A 20,964-nucleotide genomic window follows, 5' to 3' on the forward strand; every position below is an offset into this window, starting at 1 on the left:
ATACAAATGACTGAAATTGTACTTTGCAAAATGCTGATTTTTTTTTTTTTTTGGACTTGGTTGTCAATCGGGAATTGTGCGGGAGGAGAGCTTGGAGTTGGACGTCTATTTCTCGATGGTTGGCTCGCCAACTACAGTCTTGTTTTTTTTGGGTATCAAGTCTTCCGACAAGGGAAAAAAAGCTGATGGAAATCAGTAAAAGGAAGAAGGACACTGAGAGGAGGAGGGATGGTTAAATAGAAAGCAGGAGCTGGCCAGGAGATAAAGGACAGACTGGGAATAGAGCGCTGCATAACCGAGAAGGTCCGACCTTGTACCTGCGATAAGACTCTGAAGTAGAAAGCAACTAGGGATTAAGCGATTGTCTGGGATCTGTCGCTACACGGATTTTATCCTGCCCTGTTGTATTCTTATTTTAATTTTTTTTCCCTTCGTTGGTGCCGGAGAGAATGGCAGAGGTTTAGCTTTTATTTTGTCAGAAAGCTAAGCTAAATTTGCTTTTCAGCTTCGGAGTGAAGTAGAATGGCTCTTTTCAGGATGGATGGAAGCTAGAAAGGCCAGGTTAGACAGATGGCGCCGATTATAATCATAAGGTTTTGAATAAACTAGAAGCCGCTGGCGAGATGTTGCGAAAACGTCTTGATTGTGACTCCGGTCATGGTAGGACCTAAGGGCAGTAATTTTCAGCCTAAGGCTTAGTGCACACAACCATGTATGGGACTGTGAGCGAGCCGCACAAATTGCAGTTTACTTACGGCACCCATAGAGGTCTATTGTGCAAGGTCACGGTGTGGTGACCGTGACCAAGCCAGGAGGCCTTGCTGCAAATCATAAAGCAGGTCCTATTCCTGCCCTTATGGCAAGATGGCCACCCGGCTCCTATGGAGATGGGAGGGATGAGCAGTACGACCATGTGCACAAAGCCTAATATGGAAAAATCACTGAAAACATTTCTTCTCTTTGGGTAACACTACAGCTACTCCATCCTTACTGTGCAGATGTTTTTTGGGGGCCCTGTCTTGCAGAGTACACCTATAAAGGTCACTAGTTTCCATGGCTTGGAAACACTTGGCCTTGAGCTTCACATGTTTTGGCAAAGCAAATTTATGGTCACTGTATGCAGTGTATAATAAATACCAAAAAAGATAACCCAATACCAAATATCCAACTCCTACTACCAATCAAACACAAGCAATACCAATAGAAGTAGATAGGATACCCAATAAGTACATCAATTTACAATAAAGTTAAATACACGATTTACAATAAACAATATATGTCTTTATTTAATCGGTCACCACAAAAAACACAGTTAAAAACTATACATAAAAACCACAAAGATGTGGCGGTGGTCTGAAATAACACAATACATAGTAAATACACTTTAAGTATCCAACAAACATCAATAAACAAAATTAGGCTATAACCAGTTCCATTACCCACCAGGGTGTAGTATGTAGCCAAAATAGGAATAATAACTCTGACCACCGCCACAGCACCCCGACGCGCGTTTCGCACCCCCTAGAGGAAGCGACGGCGAAACGCGCGTCGGGGTGCTGTGGCGGTGGTCAGAGTTACTATTCCTATTTTGGCTACATACTACACCCTGGTGGGTAATGGAACTGGTTATAGCCTAATTTTGTTTATTGATGTTTGTTGGATACTTAAAGTGTATTTACTATGTATTGTGTTATTTCAGACCACCGCCACATCTTTGTGGTTTTTATGTATAGTTTTTAACTGTGTTTTTTGTGGTGACCGATTAAATAAAGACATATATTGTTTATTGTAAATCGTGTATTTAACTTTATTGTAAATTGATGTACTTATTGGGTATCCTATCTACTTCTATTGGTATTGACTGTATGCAGTGTGTTCCGGTTGCCTCACCTGGTTCTCCGCGACTTCCTGAGGTATCTTCTGGCACAAGAGGAAATACTAGCTGTTTTGCCAATCATTGATTAAGGTGAGTTACTACTATGAACACTGTCTGGCGGAGAATTTTCTTCTCCAGACAGAAAATGGATTGTGGCAGAATCGGGAGCTGTGCTACCAGAATGGCCAAGGAGTTAGAGTGCCTTCAGGATGACAATTTTGATAATAATTCTACCTAGCGGGAAAAACCTGGGTAAGGTTGAACATGTCTATTGACCAGGCAAGAAAATAATGAGCTTCAGTATGAAATACATAATAAAAAACATTTGCATATGGCGTTACTAAACTTTAAAGGAAATCTCCCATCACAATCCATCCTGATAAACCAGGGACATTACTCATAGATCCAGGTACCATGGCTGTGGAAATCTTCTTATATTTGTTATCCATGGCCTCAATCATTCTAAAATCAACTTGTATAATTATGCTAATGAGCCAAAAGGGTTCTAGAGTTACCAGAGGCCGTCTGTGCACTTCACAAGCTGTTACACTGACTCAAACTTGCGCTTCTCTGTCAATACTACCCTAATTGGCAGAAGTAGGGGGAGTGCTGAGAGAGCAGGGGAAGGGGGAGACAGTGTAACAGTCTGTAAAGCCAGATCAAAGAGGCACTAGGATAGCACTTCATGCTCATTACCATAATTTTTAAAGTTGATTTTAGAAGGAAAGTGGTCAGGGATAAGAAATATGAGAAGATTACAACAGTCATGGTGTCTGGATCTGTAAGAAATTGCCCCTGGTTTATCATATTTTATTTTGATGGTAGATTTCCATCTCTGAGGACACTGTCCTAAAGGACTTTTCCATTTTATAAGGAAGATCTTCTGAACAGTTGTACCTTTTTTGCATCTGCACAAGACGAAAGCTGCTGAGGAGGCAGTTAAGTCGATAAATGCTGTGACCACCATCTTTCTTTGTATGGACACTGAGATTACTACTTCTCTAGATTACATTGCATATATTGTACATGAGCAGTCAGTGGTGGTTTTAAAGGTATAAATCCTTTGTGCACCATCACAGTTTACTGTCATAACCCCATTTGGACAGTTTTGTGGCTAACCACTTTAGGATGGTCAGCGACCTGACCTCACCGTAAACTTGCTTAGACCAGCTGGTCAATGTTTTCCATTGAGGAGAGGCGGATATCGCCACCAGAACCCTCTGATAGCGGTATATATTCATTTGAGCACGTTGAAACCTTACATAATCTTCTTTGCCTGAAATCTAACAGGAGTCAGGAGGTCCACGTACATAGTAGATAGTTGATGTTGTAAAATTGTTGACCTGTATTCATCATCATTTGGCAAAACTGACTCCACAATGAACTCCAAAGCTAGACGGTAGGTCATGCGGTCAACAGCTCGGCTGAGTATCTATGGGGTCTGACTACTAAATTCATACCAACTATTAGCCAGCGTTGTCCTTATTGTGACCTCATGGCTCAAGACAATCGTGATGAACACTGTGGTCACCTGAAGTGACGCCACCAGTGAAGTCTACTCCGAGAGGAACTTAATAGTAAAGTACTGTTTCGGCGTGTCTGATATGTGACAATATGAAGCCATGCAACCCTTCTACATGCAACACATGTAGAAATGATAAAATGCATGCATAACACAGTAGCATGCACAGGGGTCTATCCCGCAAGCTAAGAACAGACTTACCGTTGACATCCAGTTTGTATTCTGCGATGTAGTCGCCCAGCGGGTTGGACACTTGGCACATGTAGGTGCCGCTGTCACTTTTGTTGAGGTTCTGAAATACCAGGCTGTTGTGATCCGTGATAACGGTGTTGGGCAGCTCGCTGTTCTTCCGCATCCAGGTGTATTTCATTGGTCTGCAAAAGGACAAAGTAGTTAAACATCAATTGACGGCACTGGCTCCTTATCTGGTGGATTTGCCAAGTAGAAGAACCAAGAAAAAAAACAACTTAGTTGCTACTCTACAGAAGCTTGGTGGTCGATCTCATAACGAAACTCGTTTCACCAAAATGTTTCAACATTTCTGAAAAATATGGGGGAAATCTGTCAGGCCAAGGTGCATGGGTGCTGCCACTAGGAGACTTCTCCCGCACTTGTTTCCAGCAACAGGTAGGTTGAAGCTCTTGATGGCTTCTCTATGAGCTCAATAAGTGGTTATATCCTCTGTTGCAGAAAAAAAAAAAGAAAAAGTCTGTTGTATATATAATTTCTTGAATACGGGCCTTGTGTAGGGTCAACTCCTTTCAGTTTCTCCGCATATCCTCTTTTGCATTAGAGCAGTGATGGCGAACCTTTTAGAGACCAAGTGCCCAAACTGCAAACCAAAATCCACTTAATTACCGTTAAGTGCCAACATGGCATTTTAAGCTGCAACTTATTGCTACCAGTTCTTCCACATCATTCAATCGTATCGGCCCCTGAGGCCACCAATACAGTTGAAGGAAGGAGGACAAATTCAGACTCTCATTGTAGCTTCTCTCCAGGGTCTCTTTGTAGAGTAAGAATGGTGAGTCAGGCAGGAGGACCTCCAGAGATGCAGTTCTGTCAACACCTGGGGCGATGGCCTGAGTCCCAGAGAAAGGGCTCTGAGTGCCACCTCTGGCACCCGTGCCATAGGTTCGCCACCACTGCATTAGAGGATGTCTAAGCCATTCCGATTTTTTTTTAAGCTTTTACAAGAATTTCAGGGACACTAATATTTAAGACCTTTCATCCACGTAGTCCATAAATATTTTATTTTTGGAGATTGAACTGCCCCCACCCTAACTTATTTGCTGCAAGAATGTTCCCTTCAATACTTTGCAGGAACGGCGCCACACATACGCTTGTGGTTGTGTATGGTATAGCAGTTAGAACCCATTCAAGTGGATAGGTCTTAGCTGTAATACCAGGTACCACCACCAAATGCATGACCTTCTGTCACTTGACTAACAATGAACCTGCCACTCAAGTTATTGATTAAATGGGATTTCCAAAAATGTCCAACATATCAACATAAAAATCGTGGCGTCGGCCTTGTCAGCCCCTCAGTGTTTAAATGGAACCTGCCATTCGATTTAAACCCCTTTAAGGGCCATTTACTTGTTCTCACCCATGACTTTGCTCTACACTCCTATTAATATCTTGTTTAGATCACACATCATTCAGTGGGAACCTTTCCAATCCTACGAGGCATCCGGACTCTTTGAGAGCAGCGGAAATCAATACTTTTCAATGTGGAATAAACGAGAAGTGCTAAAACGCTGTTGTCAGATGGTAAAGGGGCTACGGGCGGTGGATAAAGACCAGACATACTGTAGTTATTACTAGGAGGGACGACGCGTAGCTCCAGCGTCGTGCAACAGTAGTGAAACGGCGTCTAATGACATCATACGTCTTATGATTGAGGGATTCGCGTGTCACATGACCCAGCCGGAGCGAGAGGCGACGATTCAGGATTTCCCATTGATTTAATTAACCTGTACTCATTTAATTAAGGATGTACGGGAAGCTGTACACTATCAGCTAATTAATGTAGCCCGGGTGAATTACATAATAAAATAGGGACCTCTCCAGGCACGCGTTCGTCTCCAATGGGGTTCGGATGACAAGTGGTTGTAGAAACATGTTGGCAAAGCTGCAGTGATGCAGAACATCGCGCCGATACATCAGGACAGATCCCTCTACATTACTGTATCGATTAGGTGTCCTAAAGTGGACCGTCACCTCTCCTGACATGTCTATTTCACCCGACCTGCGTCATCTTTTGTTGCGCCGCTAGATATAATTGTACAACTGGGCGTCACATTTCTTTGTCAATACACAGCCCTGGCTGCAGAGATTGGACAGTTTCAATACTGTGCATACATTTCCAATAATGTATTACTAGAGGATAAGCACAATGCAGTATTCTGGATTCGGTAATAGTCCTTGTTGACATCGGTGGGCGGCATTCAGCTTTGTTTGTCTGTGTAGGGCCGGCACTGGGCATATCTGGGCAAGTGCCAGGGTCCAGAGCTGCTGGGGGCCCCACGTGAAGCTCTCTGTAATCAATCCATAGGGGGTGAGGGTGGCTTTATAACATGAGGGGGGCTGTATATAATATAACCATGAGGGGGCTGTATATAAAATAATCATGAGGGGGCTGTATATATTATAACCATGAAGGGGGCTGTATATAATATAACCATGAGGGGACTGTATATAATATAACATGAGGGGGCTGTATATAATATAACCATGAGGGGGCTGTATATAAAATAACCATGAGGGGGCTGTATATATTATAACCATGAGGGGGCTGTATATAATATAACCATGAGGGGGCTGTATATAAAATAACCATGAGGGGGCTGTATATAATATAACCATGAGGGGGCTGTATATAATATAACATGAGGGGGCTGTATATAATATAACCATGAGGGGACTGTATATAATATAACCATGAGGGGGCTGTATATAATATAACCATGAGGAGGTGTATATAGTATAACCATGAGGGGCAGTATATAATATAACCATGAGGGGGACTGTATATAATATAACCAAGAGGGGGATGTATATAATATAACCATGAGAGGGCTGTATATAATATAACCATGAGGGGGCTGTATATAATATAACCATGAGGGGGCTGTATATAAAATACCCATGAGGGGACTGTATATAATATAACCATGAGGGGGCTGTATATAATATAACCATGAGGGGGCTGTATATAAAATACCCATGAGGGGACTGTATATAATATAACCATGAGGGGGCTGTATATAATATAACCATGAGGGGCTGTATATAATATAACCATGAGGGGGCTGTATATAATATAACCATGAGGGGCTGTATATAATATAACCATGAGGGGGCTGTATATAATATAACCATGAGGGGGCTGTATATAAAATACCCATGAGGGGACTGTATATAATATAACCATGAGGGGGCTGTATATAATATAACCATGAGGGGGCTGTATATAAAATAACCATGAGGGGGCTGTATATAATATAACATGAGGGGGCTGTATATAATATAATCATGAGGGGGCTGTATATAATATAACCATGAGAGGGCTGCGTATAATATAACCATGAGGGGGCTGTATATAATATAACATGAGGGGGCTGTATATATTATAACCATGAGGGGCTGTATATAATATAACCATGAGAGGGCTGTATATAATATAACCATGAGGGGCTGTATATAATATAACCATGAGGGGACTGTATATAATATAACCATGAGGAGGTGTATATAGTATAACCATGAGGGGCAGTATATAATATAACCATGAGGGGGACTGTATATAATATAACCAAGAGGGGAATGTATATAATATAACCATGAGAGGGCTGTATATTATATAACCATGAGGGTGCTGTATATAATCTAACTATGGGGGGCGGTATATAATATAACCATGAGGGGACTGTATATAAAATAACCATGAGGAAGTGTATATACTATAACCATGAGGGGGCTGTATATAATATAACCATGAGGGTGCTGTATATAATCTAACTATGGGGGGCTGTATATAATATAACCATGAGGCAGCTGTATATAATATAACCATGAGGGGGCTGTATATAATATAACCATGAGGGTGCTGTATATAAAATAACCATGAGGGGCTGTATATAAAATACCCATGAGGAGGCTGTATATAATATAACCATGACGGGGCTGTATATAATATAACTATGAGGGGGTTGTATATAATATAACCATGAAGGGGGCTGTATATAAAATAACCATGAGGGGGCTGTATATAATATAACCATGAGGGGGCTGTATATAATATAACTATGAGGGGCTGTATATAAAATAACCATGATGGAGCTGTATATAAAATAACCATGAGGGGGCTGTATATAATATAACCATGAGGGGGCTGTATATAATATAACCATGAGGGGGCTGTATATAATATAACCATGAGGGGCTGTATATAATATAACCATGAGGGGGCTGTATATAATATAACCATGAGAGGGCTGCGTATAATATAACCATGAGGGGGCTGTATATAATATAACCATGAGGAGGTGTATATAGTATAACCATGAGGGGCAGTATATAATATAACCATGAGGGGGACTGTATATAATATAACCAAGAGGGGGATGTATATAATATAACCATGAGAGGGCTGTATATTATATAACCATGAGGGGGCTGTATATAAAATAACCATGAGGGGGCTGTATGTAATATAACCATGAGGGGGCTGTATATAATATAACTATGAGGGGGTTGTATATAATATAACCATGAGGGTGCTGTATATAATATAACCATGAGGGGGCTGTATATAATATAACCATGAGGGTGCTGTATATAAAATAACCATGAGGGGCTGTATATAAAATACCCATGAGGAGGCTGTATATAATATAACCATGACGGGGCTGTATATAATATAACTATGAGGGGGTTGTATATAATATAACCATGAAGGGGGCTGTATATAATATAACTATGAGGGGCTGTATATAAAATAACCATGATGGAGCTGTATATAAAATAACCATGACGGGGCTGTATATAATATAACCATGAGGGGGCTGTATATAAAATAACCATGAGGGGGCTGTATATAATATAACCATGAGGGGGCTGTATATAAAATAACCATGAGGGGGGCTGTATATAAAATAACCATGAGGCGGCTGTATATAAAATAACCATGAGGGGCTGTATATAATATAACCATGAGGGGACTGTATATAATATAACCATGAGGGGGCTGTATATAAAATAACCATGAGGGGGCTGTATATAATATAACCATGACGGGGCTGTATATAATATAACTATGAGGGGCTGTATATAAAATAACCATGATGGAGCTGTATATAAAATAACCATGAGGGGCTGTATATAATATAACCATGAGGGGCTGTATATAATATAACCATGAGGAGGCTGTATATATATAACCATGAGGGGCTGTATATAAAATAACCATGACGGGGCTGTATATAATATAACCATGAGGGGGCTGTATATAATATAACCATGAAGGGGCTGTATATAAAATAACCCTGAGGGGGCTGTATATAAAATAATCATGGGGGGGCTGTATATAAAATAACCATGAGGAGCTGTATATAAAATAACCCTGAGGGGGCTGTATATAAAATAACCATGAGGGACTGTATATAAAATAACCATGACGGGGCTGTATATAATATAACCATGACGGGGCTGTATATAAAATAACCATGACTGGGCTGTATATAATATAACCATGAGGGGGCTGTATATAATATAACCATGAGGGGGCTGTATATAATATAACCATGAGGGGGCTGTATATAATATAACCATGAGGGGGCTGTATATAATATAACCATGAGGGTGCTGTATATAATATAACATGAGGGGGCGGTATATAATATAACCATGAGGGGACTGTATATAATATAACCATGAGGGGGCTGTATATAATATAACCATGAGGGTGCTGTATATAATCTAACTATGGGGGGCTGTATATAATATAACCATGAGCGGTCTGTATATAATATAACCCTGAGGGGCTGTATATAAAATAACCATGAGGGGCTGTATATAATATAACCATGAGGGGCTGTATATAAAATAACCATGAGGGGACTGTATATAATATAACCATGAGGGGGCTGTATATAATATAACCATGAGGGGCTGTATATAAAATAACCATGAGGGGGCTGTATATAATATAACCATGAGGGGCTGTATATAATATAACCATGAGGGGCTGTATATATTATAACCATGAGGGGCAGTATATAATATAACCATGAGGGGACTGTATATAATATAACCATGAGGGGGCTGTATATAATATAACCATGAGGGTGCTGTATATAATATAACATGAGGGGGCGGTATATAATATAACCATGAGGGGACTGTATATAATATAACCATGAGGGGGCTGTATATATATAACCATGAGGGGCTGTATATAAAATAACCATGACGGGGCTGTATATAATATAACCATGAGGGGGCTGTATATAATATAACCATGAAGGGGCTGTATATAAAATAACCCTGAGGGGGCTGTATATAAAATAATCATGGGGGGGCTGTATATAAAATAACCATGAGGAGCTGTATATAAAATAACCCTGAGGGGGCTGTATATAAAATAACCATGAGGGACTGTATATAAAATAACCATGACGGGGCTGTATATAATATAACCATGACGGGGCTGTATATAAAATAACCATGACTGGGCTGTATATAATATAACCATGAGGGGGCTGTATATAATATAACTATGAGGGGGTTGTATATAATATAACCATGAGGGGGCTGTATATAATATAACCATGAGGGGGCTGTATATAATATAACCATGAGGGTGCTGTATATAATATAACATGAGGGGGCGGTATATAATATAACCATGAGGGGACTGTATATAATATAACCATGAGGGGGCTGTATATAATATAACCATGAGGGTGCTGTATATAATCTAACTATGGGGGGCTGTATATAATATAACCATGAGCGGTCTGTATATAATATAACCCTGAGGGGCTGTATATAAAATAACCATGAGGGGCTGTATATAATATAACCATGAGGGGCTGTATATAAAATAACCATGAGGGGACTGTATATAATATAACCATGAGGGGGCTGTATATAATATAACCATGAGGGGCTGTATATAAAATAACCATGAGGGGGCTGTATATAATATAACCATGAGGGGCTGTATATAATATAACCATGAGGGGCTGTATATATTATAACCATGAGGGGCAGTATATAATATAACCATGAGGGGACTGTATATAATATAACCATGAGGGGGCTGTATATAATATAACCATGAGGGTGCTGTATATAATATAACATGAGGGGGCGGTATATAATATAACCATGAGGGGACTGTATATAATATAACCATGAGGGGGCTGTATATAATATAACCATGAGGGTGCTGTATATAATCTAACTATGGGGGGCTGTATATAATATAACCATGAGCGGTCTGTATATAATATAACCCTGAGGGGCTGTATATAAAATAACCATGAGGGGCTGTATATAATATAACCATGAGGGGGCTGTATATAATATAACCATGAGGGGTCTGTATATAATATAACCCTGAGGGGCTGTATATAAAATAACCATGAGGGGCTGTATATAATATAACCATGAGGGGGCTGTATATAATATAACCATGAGGGGGCTGTTTTGTATGATAAACTAGAGAATATTTTAGGGAACAGGAGACTTTTTTAGTTTCTGAATCTTTAATGCCGCCACGTAAGTTCACTACAAAGGGGCCCACTGCGGCTCTGTCGCCCCGGGGCCTACTGATACCTGGAGCCGTCCATGTGTCTGTGCATACCCTCACCACCTAGAAAAGGATTTATGGCAACGGCGTTGAACGAGAATGTTTGGAAGATGAATGTCTCTGGTAAATTTACATACTGGGGGCATGTATTCTGAGCAGGGGTGTAAAAAAAAAACCAAATGGGTGGGGCATAATCCCTGCTTTCATTTATCCTCCATCTGTAACTATCCTGATGTTGGGTGAAAGAAAAGCAGAATTGGCTGAATTGGGTCATGATTGGCTAATTGAGGGAGGAATCTGTTAGTCACTTATCGGATTATCGGACAGAGGATTTCTGTCTGTAACTTGGAATTTTGATAACTACCATTGGAGTGTGAATGGGAATCCCTATAAATCAGATGGGGAACATAACCCAATGATTTTTGGATTCATCAACCCTATAGAATCAAAAGACAAGTCAGTAAATGGTCCCAATCCGATAGAGAAGATCCCTAAAACTACGATATGGAGACTACGGAAAAATATCACTGACTGCTCACGGCTTGGTGTTTGATGGATTGTTGCTGTTAGTGTAGGAGGTGATGAAGGGATGGGGGAGGAGTGGGAAAGGTGAGACCCTGAGAAATGCTGAGGTGGGACTAGTAACACGAAGGCGCTGAATAATCAGTTACGGACTGGGAACGCGTTACACGTCACATCATATCCTCTGTATAAGGCTAGAACGCACCGCGCACTGCCTGACTACAAGGAATCACTCTCTCTGCTTGCTAAAAGTGAATGGAACAGAGGAGACGATTATACACAGTGTAAACGTCAATGATTCAGGATTCATTCTCTGCACCTGTAGAGGGACTACTATATGTTTACACCAAAACGTAGTTCCTCAGTATCTCAGAATTCTGCAGTGAAAGAAACACATCATAGTTCAAAGTTGTACATAGTGTCCTATCTGCAGGCAGCATGTTATAGAGCAGGAGGAGCTGAGCAGATTGTCCATAGTGTCCTATCTGCAGGCAGCATGTTATATAGCAGGAGGAGCTGAGAAGATTGTCCATAGTGTCCTATATGCAGGCAGCGTGTTATAGAGCAGGAGGAGGTGAGCATATTGTAAATAGTGTCCTATCTCCAAGCAGCATGTTATAGGGCAAGAGAGCTGAGCATATTGTACATAGTGTCCTATCTGCAGGCAGCATGTTATAGAGCAGGAGGAGCTGAGCAGATTGTACATAGTGTCCTATCTGCAGGCAGCTTGTTATAGGGCAAGAGAGCTGAGCAGATTGTACATAGTGCCCTATCTGCAGGCAGCATGTTATAGAGCAGGAGGAGGTGAGCATATTGTAAATAGTGTCCTATCTCCAAGCAGCATGTTATAGGGCAAGAGAGCTGAGCAGATTGTACATAGTGTCCTATCTGCAGGCAGCATGTTATAGAGCAGGAGGAGCTGAGCAGATTGTACATAGTGTCCTATCTGCAGGCAGCTTGTTATAGGGCAAGAGAGCTGAGCAGATTGTACATAGTGCCCTATCTGCAGGCAGCATGTTATAGAGCAGGAGGAGCTGAGCAGATTGTAGATAGTGTCCTATCTGCAGGCAGCATGATATAGAGCAGGAGGAGCTGAGCAGATTGTACATAGTGTCCTATCTGCAGGCAGCTTGTTATAGGGCAGGAGGAGCTGAGCAGATTGTACATAGTGTCCTATCTGCAGGCAGCATGATATAGAGCAGGAGGAGCTGAGCAGATTGTACATAGTGTCCTATCTGCAGGCAGCTTGTTATAGGGCAAGAGAGCTGAGCAGATTGTACATAGTGCCCTATCTGCAGGCAGCATGTTATAGAGCAGGAGGAGCTGAGCAGATTGTATATAGTGTCCTATCTGCAGGCAGCATGTTATAGAGCAGGAGGAGCTGAGCAGATTGTACATAGTGTCCTATCTGCAGGCAGCATGTTATAGGGCAGGAGAGCTGAGCAGATTGTACATAGTGTCCTATCTGCAGGCAGCATGTTATAGAGCAGGAGGAGCTGAGCAGATTGTACATAGTGTCCTATCTGCAGGCAGCTTGTTATAGAGCAGGAGGAGCTGGGCAGATTGTACATTGTGTCCTATCTCCAGGCAGCGTGTTATAGGGCAGGAGAGCTGAGCAGATTGTATGTAGTGTCCTATCTGCAGGCAGCATGTTATAGAGCAGGAGGAGCTGAGCAGATTGTATGTAGTATCCTATCCGCAGGCAGCAGATTATACAGCAGGATAAGATGAGCAGATTGTACATAGTGTCCTATCTGCAGGCAGCATGTTATAGAGCAGGAGGAGCTGAGCAAATTGTACATAGTGTCCTACCTGCAGGCAGCATGTAACAGAGCAAGAGGAGCTGAGCACATTATACATAGTGTCCTATCTGCGGGAAGCATGGTACAGAGCAGGAGGAGCTGAGCAGATTGTACATAGTGTCCTATCTGCAGGCAGCTTGTTATAGAGCAAGAGAGCTGAGCAGATTGTACATAGTGCCCTATCTGCAGGCAGCATGTTATAGAGCAGGAGGAGCTGAGCAGATTGTAGATAGTGTCCTATCTGCAGGCAGCATGTTATAGAGCAGGAGGAGCTGAGCAGATTGTACATAGTGTCCTATCTGCAGGCAGCTTGTTATAGGGCAGGAGGAGCTGAGCAGATTGTACATAGTGTCCTATCTGCAGGCAGCATGTTATAGAGCAGGAGGAGCTGAGCAGATTGTACATAGTGTCCTATCTGCAGGCAGCATGTTATAGAGCAAGAGGAGCTGAGCAGATTGTACATAGTGTCCTATCTCCAGGCAGCGTGTTATAGGGCAGGAGAGCTGAGCAGATTGTATGTAGTGTCCTATCTGCAGGCAGCATGTTATAGAGCAGGAGGAGCTGAGCAGATTGTATGTAGTATCCTATCCGCAGGCAGCAGATTATACAGCAGGATAAGATGAGCAGATTGTACATAGTGTCCTATCTGCAGGCAGCATGTTATAGAGCAGGAGGAGCTGAGCAAATTGTACATAGTGTCCTACCTGCAGGCAGCATGTAACAGAGCAAGAGGAGCTGAGCACATTATACATAGTGTCCTATCTGCGGGAAGCATGGTACAGAGCAGGAGGAGCTGAGCAGATTGTACATAGTGTCCTACCTGCAGGAAGCATGTAATAGAGCAGGAGGAGCTGAACACATTATACATAGTGTCCTATCTGCAGGAAGCATGTTATAGAGCAGGAGGAGCTGAGCAGATTGTACATACTGTCATATCTTCAGGCAGCATGTTATAGAGCAGGAGGAGCTGAGCAGATTGTACAAAGTGTCCTATCTGCAGGCAGCATGTTATAGAGCAGGAGGAGATGAGCAGATTGTACATACTGTCATATCTTCAGGCAGCATGTTATAGGAGAGGAGGTGAGCAGATTGTACATAGTGTCCTATCTGCAGGCAGCATGTTATAGAATAGCAGGAACTGTGCAGATTGTATAGTGTGTCCTATCTGCAGGCAGCATCTTATAGAGCAGGAAGAGCTTAAATAGATTGTATACAGTGTCCTATCTATAGGTTATACAACAGGAGGAGATGAGCAGATTCTACAAAGTGTCCTATCTGCAGGGAGCATGTTACAGCGGGAAAAGATACTGTTACAGTTTGTAAAGATATTTCATATACAGTAAGTGTCTGTAGAGCTTAGTAGTTCAGTGGGCGGTCCAACTTAGTAACTGACAGATATCTCTGTTGGCTGACTGCTACTGAGTAGGACCGCCCACTTGACTACTAAACTGAGAGAAGTGAGAAGGAATCATGAAGAATAAAATGCAAACATGTTCATATACCAACCTGCCTGACTCCTCCTGCTCTATAATGTCCTGCTCACCGCTCCTGTTCATTGTGACACGTTCCCTTTAAACCTTATTTCTATAAAACACAGAATCCCTCTCTATGGCTGTGGGCGCCGTGGACCGGCTATTCCTCTTAGCACAGCTCGAGCAGTGACATTTCCTCTTCTTTCTGTGTTTTGTGGTCAGTAAAGGTCAGGTCAGTAATAACATCAGCTTGTTCCTGTTAGTACAGCTGACCGATAATTTAAGAGAAAGAAAAATAAAAACTGGAAAATAGATATTCACTTCCTTTCAGGGAGAAAAAAATAATCCAACGTATAATCTGAGCCGCTGTAGCGGTACAAGAAATATACCGTAATTACAGGATATGGCAAAATAAAGTGGCTGCTCCTCATGGACAAAGGTTGCAAGCTCTGCTATCGGTAGGAGGGGTGAGCCGAGTCTACTTAAAGGGGATTTTACACCTCACCAATCACCCTACAAGTTAAACCAGAACTGTGTAAGGCTCTTTATAAGCTTCCCAGAAAAACCATTCTTCCATCTCAATGATTTGTCATTCACAAGAAAATACAATCCTTATATTTATGCAAATGAGATACTCGGGGCACCTTGGGCAGTGCCTTGTCTGTTGATGCACTTTTTTTTTTACACTGTCAACTGTCACCCAGAAGTAACTCTTCACACAATAATTAACATACCCCATAGAAAAAGGTGTAGAAAAGACAAAATTAATTCATCAGAAGACATGGCCCCGCCTCTGGTGCACCGAGAGGCTCATTTGCATAAATATAAAAATGTTATTTTTTTTCTTCAATTATAGGTCACTGGGACACGGGGAAGGAATGTATAGAAAGCTTATAATGTGCCCTACACTATGCAGGTTTCACTTGTGTGGTGATTGAACAGCTGGTTGGCGGATGGTTGGCAGGTTGTGGCACCAAGTGTGACCACCCAATGTGGACTTGGACTAGTGCCAGTTGAGAGTCAAACATAAAGATGGGAATTGCTATACCACCACTGTATCTGGAGCACGATAGAGTCCGTACTAGAAGTTTTGGTACCATTGCCAGGTATTTGGGCTACTCGTGTGGAACTAGATGTAAGTGGAACATGGCCACTAGTTGGAGAAAGCTTATCCATTTGTGGACATGTTGGCATGACTATAGGCTACACAGTGATAAAGTTGACCCATAATGGAAGGACTGTGTTGACTTGCCAAAGGTAATTGAGTCTTTGAGTAGAGAGAAGTTCAACCAAGCTGGAAGATACCCAACCAGTTGAGGTCCTCCAGGATGGTGCTCCTGTACTGTGTACATCTACAAGGGTTTTCCATGATCATCCATTGGCAGATGCATCTTTATAGCCAAAACTTCTGGCTGATTGTTTTTTAGTCATATTCATGGTCCAATAGTTCTAGCAATGGTCACTACGTTTTTTTACTACGTGGAAGCTCAGCTAGTTGAGTAGGTCACAAATTCGGAAAGCTCTTTTAATGGCAAAGTGTCAAAGACAATGGAAATCTACTGTACGGAGATCCAATAATGGTCCAAAGACGATGTGATTTCTGTTACCAGTTCTTTATAGAGCATGGGTATCTTCTGTACAAAACCAAGTCGCAGGGAAGATTGTGCTTGTCTTTAGGATTAGTTGACAGCTCCACTTACCAAAAGCTAAGGATTAAGGGCCACCACCATGTATATGTGGGTTTCCACATTGGCCCTTATGTTTACTCCACCCTTTAATGTGTTATATGGTTTGGTTGACCAATCCACTAGTAGACCTTCAAGTGGTGACAGGTTCTTCTCATAGGGTGTCCTTGTCCCACCATCTCCTACTCAATGAATCAATTGTGAATCACTTATGGATCCATGATAAAGCCTACACGCCCAAATTGTGGAGATGTATCATGGCCATGGTATTCCTGTCGATGATTATGGGGCCACTAGAACATCTGTGGAAAGACATGTGCCACATGGTCCCATAGAAGATCATCTACCCCCCCCCCCCCCTCAGCTATGTGGCCAAACACTAAGGTAAGTCTTCATACTCACTCAGGGTTTCCAAAGGCATCACACTGCAGTTGCAGCCTGTCCCCCTCCCGTGGCAGGTTAGGCCGAGACTCAATCTTTGCTGTGGGCTGATCTGAAAAGGAAGGAGACAAAATAATTACACAATAAGCAGAGATTCTCGCAAAAGTCAAATATTTTGCCAACATTATGAGGCGGGCAGCAGTGATGAGCGTTAGAAATCCATCTGCATGACCTGTAAAATAGGCTTGGCCCCTCAAATCAGTAAAGGGGATGTGTCTATGACTTACACACAGCATCACGGCAGCCATTTTTAGGATAGACCCAACAGTGGCGGTAAATGGAAGCCCCGGGGCAGGACCCAGGCACCCTGGATGTTGACCACTAGACGACCTAGCCAGCACTAATCCAGTTTCTGTAGCGAATGTAGAACTAATACCCCGCAATGTGCACGCGGTGCCACTCCAGAGATGATACCACCACTGTGCACAGGACAGCCACTCACTGGACTTCAGGGGATCCATAACGATTGGTTTCCTAAGAATGCATTTATCTAAGGCTTTCTTGATAGATTGAAAAATGTGAATACATCCAAAGTTGCGAGTATTGGATGACGCGTTTCGAGACTATGCGGCTCGTAGAACGGGCCCAAAACGCGTCTGATAATACATGCAACGTTGGATGTACAGGCGGTCCCCTACTTAAGAACACTCGACTTACATACGACCCCTAGTTACAAACGGACCTCTGGATATTGGTAATTTATTGTCCTTTAGTCCTAGGCTACAATAATCAGCTGTAACAGTTATCACAGGTGCCTGTAATGAAGATTTAGTGTTAATCCTGGTTCTTATGACAACCCAACATTTTTAAAATCCAATTGTCACAGAGACCAAAAAAGTTCTGGCTGGGATTACAATGATAAAATATACAGTTCCGACTTACATACAAATTCAACTTAAGAACAAACCTACAGACCCTATCTGGTATGTAACCCGGGGACTGCCTGTATTCAAATTATTCAATATATCAAGAAATAAAGACTTAGAAACATTCATTCTTATTAAGTAAATTGTGACCATCTTTGTAAAATCCATTATTTGGTGAGAAATCAGTGATTTTAGTTTTTCGACTCCCATCATACTCAGGTTATCAGGGGATGTCAGGAGTCCTAATATAGTAAAAACCTGAAAATCACATGTAAGAAACCAAAAGGATCAAAAGACCAGTATGGCCAAAACTGACCCCCTCCCAGATTATATAGGCCTGTATATTGTAATCCAAGGAATTTGTGGAATGCATTTTATAATGTATGTAATGCAGTGTATATAATCTGATCATGGAAGACAGTGCTATCTAACAAATTTCCAGAACGGAGTGTACATAATCTGACTAGTTAATGGAATGCAAGGTATATAATCAGAGAAATTCTTGGATGGGATTGTAATCCAAGTGATTTCTGAAATAATTCACTAAGTGTTATTTATAGAATGTAGTGTAATCCACGGAATTTATGGAACACAAGAGTATAAAATCCAAGTGGCTGGTGTAATGCAGTGTATATACGGTAATCTAATTCATTTATGGAATGCAGTGTAATCCGAGTAATTTTGGAATGTAATGTATGTAAGTTGTGTAATTTATGGAATGAAGTGTGATCTGAATAATTGTTGTATGTAATCTGAGTAATTTTGGAATGATGTATATATAATCGGTGGAATTTTTGGAATGCAGTGTAATCTGTGTAATTTATGGAATGCAGTGTAATCCGTGTAATTTATGGAATGCAGTGTAATCTGTGTAATTTATGGAATGCAGTGTAATCTGTGTAATTTATGGAATGCAGTGTTATCCATGTAATTTATGGAATGCAGTGTAATCTGTGTAATTTATGGAATGCAGTGTAATCTGTGTAATTTATGGAATGCAGTGTAATCTGTGTAATTCATGGAATGCAGTGTTATCCATGTAATTTATGGAATGCGGTGTAATCTGTGTAATTTATGGAATGCGGTGTTATCCGTGTAATTTATGGAATGCGGTGTAATCTGTGTAATTTATGGAATGCGGTGTTATCCGTGTAATTTATGGAATGCAGTGTAATCTGTGTAATTTATGGAATGCAGTGTAATCCATGTAATTTATGGAATGCAGTGTAATCTGTGTAATTTATGGAATGCAGTGTAATCTGTGTAATTCATGGAATGCAGTGTTATCCATGTAATTTATGGAATGCGGTGTAATCTGTGTAATTTATGGAATGCGGTGTTATCCGTGTAATTTATGGACTGCAGTGTAATCTGTGTAATTTATGGAATGCGGTGTTATCCATGTAATTTATGGAATGCAGTGTAATCTGTGTAATTTATGGAATGCAGTGTAATCTGTGTAATTTATGGAATGCAGTGTAATCCATGTAATTTATGGAATGCGGTGTAATCTGTGTAATTTATGGAATGCAGTGTAATCCATGTAATTTATGGAATGCAGTGTAATCTGTGTAATTTACGGATTGCAGTGTAATCTGTGTAATTTACGGAATGCAGTGTAATCCGTGTAATTTATGGAATGCAGTGTAATCCGAGGATGCTGTGCATTACTAGTCCCGGTGATTTATGTAGCTGTGCTGATCAGTAATCCTCATACGGTGAAAATACAGCCCCATTACAGCGTCAGCAAAGAAACACAATTATTAAACAATATTTCATGGTAATGTGCCCACTGGGGGGCAGCGTTCTATGATTTTTATGGCCATTTAATAGAAGGTAAAGTGCGATACAGTAGATGCGCTATTCCGCCAGCGAGCTGTTGTGCCGGGGAATGTACTGGGCTCAGGTAGTGGATAATTTGGGCATATTTCCCCATTATTGTAGAACCTGCTGTCTGACTCATTCTGCTGCAGAGCGCAGCAGCTATAAAGTTTCTGCTAAGCCCATTGAATGTTTAGCTCACACCTCTCGCTACTCCTCGCTAAGTGCCGATGCTTTATGGAGCACAGAGACTGGGGCTGCGGATAACCCAGCAGATCCGTAACACTGTGGAACAAATACATAAATCTAGTAATGACAGAGCGGCCGGGATAAGACACTGGAGACTCGCGGCCAAATACGGCTGATGTTATCATGTGCCCGGGTCCCTGGAAATGTATGAATGGAGCGCAATCCCCCAGGGGATACCGACAGGAGGATGGATCTAGTGTCTGGGATGAGGGGGTGAAGGGGTCTGGCACAGGAGCTGCGATATATGGGGGCTGCAGGAGGGGAAGGGGATGTCATAGAAGGAGTAACAAAACACAGATAGCATTATTACTGCATGACCGCATTAGTATGGTGTGGTGGTATTATGAGAGCACTGTATGGTGGTATTATGTGAGCACTGTATGGTGGTATTATGTGAGCACTGTATGGTGGTATTATGTGAGCACTGTATGGTGACATTATGTGAGCACTGCATGGTGGTATTATGTGAGCACTGTATGGTGGTATTATGTGAGCACTGCATGGTGGTATTATGCGAGCACTGTATGATGGTATTATGTGAGCACTGTATGGTGGTATTATGTGAGCACTGTATGGTGGTATTATGTGAGCACTGTATGGTGGTATTATGTGAGCACTGTATGGTGACATTATGTGAGCACTGCATGGTGGTATTATGTGAGCACTGCATGGTGGTATTATGTGAGCACTGCATGGTGGTATTATGTGACCACTGTATGGTGGTATTATGTGACACTGTATGGTGGTATTATGTGAAAACTGTATGGTGGTATGATGTGAGCACTGTATGGTGGTAATATGTGATCCCTGTATGATGGTATTATGTAAGCAGTGTATGGTGGTAATATATGAGCACTGCATGGTGGTATTATGTGAGCACTGTATGGTG

The 20,964-nt window shown here is 41.6% G+C and overlaps 1 protein-coding gene across 4 annotated transcripts in view; it reads right to left on the bottom strand.

The window, feature by feature from the left end:
- CADM3 (cell adhesion molecule 3) overlaps positions 1–20,964 on the bottom strand; it is a 265,166-nt gene that overhangs the window by 14,528 nt on the left and 229,674 nt on the right. For all 4 annotated transcript variants that reach the window (XM_072115133.1, XM_072115132.1, XM_072115134.1 and 1 more), the window contains 2 exons: positions 17,101–17,191; positions 3,600–3,772 (listed from right to left, as the gene is read on the bottom strand). In XM_072115133.1, coding sequence (XP_071971234.1) covers positions 3,600–3,772; positions 17,101–17,191 — 264 coding nt within the window. The remainder of the gene's footprint in view (positions 1–3,599; positions 3,773–17,100; positions 17,192–20,964) is intronic.

Source organism: Engystomops pustulosus, chromosome 7 (assembly GCF_040894005.1).
Source record: "Engystomops pustulosus chromosome 7, aEngPut4.maternal, whole genome shotgun sequence".
Classification (NCBI taxonomy): Eukaryota; Metazoa; Chordata; class Amphibia; order Anura; family Leptodactylidae; genus Engystomops; species Engystomops pustulosus.